Source organism: Galeopterus variegatus, unplaced genomic scaffold (assembly GCF_000696425.1).
Source record: "Galeopterus variegatus unplaced genomic scaffold, G_variegatus-3.0.2 Scaffold2529, whole genome shotgun sequence".
Lineage (NCBI taxonomy): Eukaryota > Metazoa > Chordata > Mammalia > Dermoptera > Cynocephalidae > Galeopterus > Galeopterus variegatus.
Window position 1 is genome coordinate 296,538 of NW_007728640.1, and position 6,273 is coordinate 302,810.

The following is a 6,273-nucleotide window of genomic DNA, read 5'->3' on the forward strand; positions in this document are numbered from 1 at the left end:
CAGCAAAGCAGGAATTTAGCTCAACCACAGAGCTCAAGTACTGGTTCCCACAGGAAGTTCCTCCATTTTAGAAGTAAGGGCCGGCCCGGTGGCGCACTGCTATAGTGCGCCGCTTGGGAAGCGCGGCGGCGCTCCCACCGAGGGTTCGGCCCCCACATACAGACCGGTTCCCGCTCACTGGCTGAGCGAGGCGCGGGACCAGCGCCGAGGGCTGCGATCCTGTTGCCGGTCCCGGTCCGGTACGGAGGCGACACTGAGGGTTGCGATCCATTGCCGGACACAGAAAAAAGACCAAAAAAAAAAGAAGTAAGCAAAGGACAAAACATTAGTTCTGGCCCAGGCACACCACCAGCACCTCGGGGCCTGCCTGCAGGCCTGAGGCACGGACGTGGGGAGTGGACCCCTCTTCCCAACAAGGCACACCACTAGTGCCAAGGAACATGCCAAAAACATCACCTCCGTGTGGGTGGCCCACCACAACCACCACAATAACCTCAGCTGCCACAAAAGTGGCTAGACACCACAACCACCACACAGATGGTCCACCAGCCACTGGACTGCATTGACACAGGGAGTCACCAGCAGAGACTAAAGAAAAGAAGAGGATGTCTCTCTCCACAAAGCCCATTCCAGAGTGACAGAAGAAGCATCTGCTCTATGATAATATTGGGGAACCTGATCACACCTCTCAGCATTGGACAGATCACCTAGGCAGCAAATCAACAGAGTAACCATTACTCTTTCAGAAGGAGAGAAGAAATCTAGGGTTATCAGAAGTGGGAGGGGGAGGGGGAGGGAGAGGGAGGCAGGGAGAGATTGGACAAGGGGTATAAAGAATAAGTATAGTTTGTAACAATATACATACTAGTAATATTGATCTGATCCACATATGTCAACATTGAATCCCAAAAATATGTATAATCAATTATGATTCAATAAAAATTAAAAACAAAATAAAATAAAATAAACTGGATGCAGAGGATGTTAGGACATTTTTAGTATTCTTATCTAAATGGCAAAGCAATGCTGCCCAGTTTTCCCATTAAATGTGAGGACAATGGCACTTTCAAGCCATAGGATCTTGCTGGATTTAGTCACTGATCATCTACTCAACAAATATTTATTAAGCAGCTACTTGTTATTGTACACTTGTTGCCATCCATACAAAGATGAATATGACATAATTTGTACTGGGGGGAGGTCATAGTTTTGGGCGTGGGAAATGAGATCAGTGAAAGCAGAGGTTTTACAAAGTGCTATGGGACCACAGTGGAACAGGCAGCTAAATTCTGCCCAGAGCAATGAGGGAAACTTCGCAGAGTAGCCAATATTTAAGCAAATCTTGAAGTTGTTTGCCATGTAGAAAAAGAGGAAAAGGTGTTCCAGGCCAGGATAACAGCATATACAAAACACAAAAATATAAAAGATCGTGATATGTGCACAGAATGGCAAGTAGTGCCACATAAATGTTAATACAGGACATGTTTAGAGGGAAGAAGAGAAGTGGAAGATGATTCCACGGACCAAGAACAAGCAGGGGCTACATGAAAAGCCTTGAATCCCACTGCAAGCAGAAGATTGAGAACCAAGCTCTTGATCACAATTGCGGTCACAATCTACTTTCTACTGCACATCTCTCACATACAACATAGTATAAGGTATTCCTATGAGATCAAGGACTACTCTAGAATGAAAAAGGCTTTTAAGAGAAATAAATAGTGAATATACCACTCCTGTGGTCTCTAAAGTCTAGTTGTCTCTCCTTTGTACCACAGGTACCAATAAAAATAAAAAGACAGTACGCCAACCATGCCAATCTGACATGGATGCAGAGTCTACAGGCTACTGCTGGCACTCACTCCAGAAAAGAAAGAAAAACATACCTTGCCATACATGGTCTTAAAAGCTGCTTTAATTTTTTGCCTCTGATCATTGGAACGGTTGGCTACAACATCCACAATTGCCTGCTCATCTGTACCTGGAAGAATCATACGTGTTTAAGTAAGGACAAAGTCTGTGCTGGGTGCTCCTAGAGAACATCTCTTAGAACGCTTGCAAGGCAGCAGGCACCAGATTAAATTGAATTGTGTGCACTCAAGCTGAAGCATAAACTTGGTTTATGATATAAGGTTTATTTTTACTTTAGAATCAATCACTGTAACTTCTTATAAAAGACAAAAATCCATTTTCCTTACCAAAGCCCTTCATTGCTTTACGGAGAATTTCTGCATCTCTCATGGCATCAAAGTTGGCAGCTGGTCGGACAGTTCCTTGAGTGCCCTGAGTCATCATGGCAGGCTGAGAACAAAAGGCATAACATCCAAGTCAGGATTCTCTGCTGACAATAAGAAAACTTAAAGACTTCCCCAGATGACAAGTTCACCAGATAAAAAGGCGAGTGTCTGGGTTTTAGGGAAAGGATATGAGCATTTTATGACTAGGGCTCATTCTGGAACAGACAAGAAAGACGTTCAGGAAAGATATTTCTCCTGCCAACAGAAAGCCAGACACCAAACTTCCAGGAGACAAGATGGTCAAACTTGTAAAATTAAAGTCACAATTTTCTTATGCTTTGGCTTCCTTTTTGGTAGAATAGGAGGAAAAAAAGAGATTGATCCCTGAATAGTAGATAAGTGACAATGTCTACTATTCAGAGAATATAATAATGGCTTTAGTAAAGTAGAACATGAGTGCCCAACAAGGTTCCAAATTAGCAATATAATTCTGGCAATGTCTCTTCATTTCGTATATGGGGCCTGATTATTATACATGGAATAAATAAAGCATTTTATAATAAGAAAAGCCCAAAATGAAAGTGATGATTAGAGAGTCTGAGAGGTACAATATTTTTCATCTATTTTGTAAGAACAAACCAGAAAGCAAAATAGAGACTGTACTTGTAAAATATAAATCTATGTGGAAATAAAAAAATTGCTGTTTGGCAAATATCATGGTAATAATTGTTTCAGGGCAAAAATCACCAATGAATGCTAAAATTAGGGGGCAAAAGTATGATAAGAACCAATATATTTGCATAGTTCATAACACTGCAGAGAAACCAGGCAGGGACCATCTTAAACAAGTGATCAAAATTAATTACCACCAGTAACGGAACAGGTCAATAACAAGGTGCCTCCTGACATGGTGCACAAGGGCCACAAAATCATTTCTATGGTGTTCCTGCCAAAAAGGCATGACCTGAATTTAATCATGAGAAAATATCAGATAAACCCAAATTAAGAAACATTTTACAAACTAACTGGTAGTGCTCTTCAAAAAGTGTCAAGGTCATGAACAACAAAGACTGAGAAACTGTTTCAGATTAAAGGAGGCTTAAGAGAGACACGACAATAAATGCAATGTTTCATCCTGGATTTGATCCTGAACCAGGAGAAGAGCATTACTGGGACTACTGATGAAATTTGAATAAGGTCTGTAGGTTGGGTAATAACACTAGATTGATGTTATTTCTTGATTTTGATCATTATACTGTGTTTAGAGGTTAATATTTGGAGAATCTGAATTAAGGGTATATAGAAATTCTTTATATTATTTTTGCAATTGTTTTATAAGTCTGAAATTATTTCACAATTAAAGTTAAAAATGTTTAAAATACAAAGCTATGAAATAATTCAATAGTTCTCTTAAAATATTCAAGCCAGGGCTTAAGAAGGATGGGATGAAGCAAGATGATACCCACCACCTTTCAAAAATTTTAATTGTAATAACATTTTATTTAACCCAATACCTCCAAAATATTATCATTTAAATATGCAATCAGTATTATTTCAAAATATCAAGTGGTTCAATTGCTTTTCAGGAAACTGAAACTGTATTTAAAGTCATAACCATTAAATGCAGCAATATGCCAACACTTGTGGGGCAAAGTCAATAGGAAGAGGGGAAAAGGCCATCTTCTAGCAGCCTTTCCTTTTTTTTTGTCTTTTTGTCTTTTTTCGTGACCGGCAATGGATCGCAACCCTCAGTGTCGCGCCCGTACCGGACCGGGACCGGCAACGGGATCGCAACCCTCGGTGTTGCACCTGCACCTCGCTCAGCCAGTGAGCGGCCGGTCTGTATGTGGGATCCGAACCCTCGGCGGGAGCGCCGCCACGCTTCCCAAGCAGCGCACTGTAGCAGTGCGCCACCGGGCCGGCCCAAGCAGCCTTTCAAGAAAACACTTTTATGGTACATAATTTCTTCTACTTCTGTGTATCTTATCCCAACATTTTCTTCTTCCAATAAACCTTAGCATCCATCCTCCATTAGTTTCTAAGTTAAGAATATAAGCGGAGAACTAACAAGAAATATTCTATATTCTTATAACATTTTATATTGTTATTCCTTTAAATCCTACAGTGATTTTAAGGAAAAACTAAAATTATTCCACCTGTAGCAAATATTCAAAAGTATAAAAACTTTTATCTTCAACATATTGCCTTAATGTATCAAGCAACTAAAAGTTCCCTTTGATGTGACCACTGTCACTAAAATCCTAAGTAGGGTAGAAGGTTTTCTATTTAATACACCGGTATTCTCTGTTGAAAGTCTAAGTCTGAAGTGAATCTTCAAGAATACTACCATTCTCCAGGCATTAAGATGAATTCAAAAAAATCAGGGTCTGTGTTCTTGAGGTCAAAATTCTAGAGATTTCTCAGCACTATCTGCCACCAGAAGTTCCACCCTTTGATAACCACTTAATTCCAATGTTCTTGCTGAAAAATTAGAGTTGGATCACACAGGAGAGGTCAACTGGCCAAATTTCTCACCCAAGACAGAAATTTTCTTTACATCTTCCTTGACACACATGGACACTCACACTCTACACATCAACCAACCTCAACCTGAGGACTTTCAGTGACAGGGAGCTCATTCCTCATAAAGTAGCCTATTCCAATTCCATCTAAAAGCTCTTCCAAAATATATCATCACTCTGTTAACTTATACCTATTGGTTTTAGTTCTAGCTAAAGGTGGTAATTTTACACAAAATAAGTTGCATACATGTATGTATTTACTCTTAGTGTTTTATGCTTAAAAATGTCTCATACAAGTCATAAAATTATGTCTTGAAGTTATGCACATGTTTAAACCAAACTAAAATCAAAATTCTGATAACAAAAGTGATTGAAATAACTACAGATTTATAATATAATTAACAGTCAACTTCAACAATAAAAAAGGATTAAAAGCAATTTACTATGTGCTTTGAAGAATATCATTTACTATATCGTCAAAGCAGCGTTGTATAACAGAGAGACCATTGGTTTGGAAGTCAGAAGGGCAAGGTCTGGTCTCAGCTTTGTCTTTCACTAGCCCTAGACAAATTCCTCAACCTCTCTGGAACTCAAACTCCTCAAATCAGGAAAGTGAACCAAAAATCACTAAGGTGTTTCCCTTCCAATATTGTAATCCTGCTCCTACCCCAGACTAAAACAGGCTTAAAAATGCTAAATCTTTTTGAACATACAGTATGAAAATCAGTAAGAAAATCAAGATAAAGGTAGCAATAAAAATATAATGCTTACGTTCCTAGTAACTTGTATATGATATAAAAGAATTAACGAGGAAATTTAAGAATAAAACTTAGTATTAAAATAAGCTCTACACAGATTAGAGAAAAATATGATATATGGAAAACCTTCTGAGGCTACTGAGGAATCAATTCAACAGACTTAACTGGCTACCATGTTTATTAAAGCCCTACCAAACACTGCAGGGACATAAAAACAAAATACACACAGTTGAGCCATCAAGGAAGTGGTGAGAGATAAGTACATGAGAAATCAGAAATAAATGAAGGCACATATAGAGGACATAGTGATTAGTAAACATTAGAAAACCTTACTCACTTCACTGCTATAATCCAAAGAAACAGGAGAGAAAACAGGATAGGAAGAAAAGGATTCTGTATTGATCTGAAAGAAGAGTAGAAAGTTATAAAGGTAAAAGTAGAAAACAAAAACACCCTTCATAAATCACTGCCAGAAATACCAATCACCCAGTCACCCAAGTTCTTAGTTATAATTGCTAGAAAGGGCAAGGAAGAGGAAAAAGAACTAAAACCAATGACAGGAGCCCAAGTGAATCTCTATGATAAAGTTATAAGCAAACCTATGCTTGTCTTATCAAAGACATCAGGACACTACTTAAAGCAGATGGACCAAAGAAAGCATGGGGCCTATAGGAATCGAAGATTAAAGTCTTTTTTTTTTTTTTTTTGTCTTTTTTTGTATTTTTCCGTGTCCGGCAACGGATCGCAACCCTCAGTGTT

The 6,273-nt window shown here is 38.9% G+C and overlaps 1 protein-coding gene across 1 annotated transcript in view; it reads right to left on the bottom strand.

Annotated features, from left to right (window-relative positions):
* Positions 1 to 6,273, bottom strand: part of ANXA7 (annexin A7) — a 22,106-nt gene that overhangs the window by 10,415 nt on the left and 5,418 nt on the right. Inside the window, exons 4-7 of the mRNA XM_008582192.1 lie at positions 6,001 to 6,029; positions 5,852 to 5,917; positions 2,196 to 2,298; positions 1,884 to 1,978 (exon numbers count right to left, since the gene is read on the bottom strand). Of these exons, the coding sequence (XP_008580414.1) occupies positions 1,884 to 1,978; positions 2,196 to 2,298; positions 5,852 to 5,917; positions 6,001 to 6,029 (293 nt within the window). The remainder of the gene's footprint in view (positions 1 to 1,883; positions 1,979 to 2,195; positions 2,299 to 5,851; positions 5,918 to 6,000; positions 6,030 to 6,273) is intronic.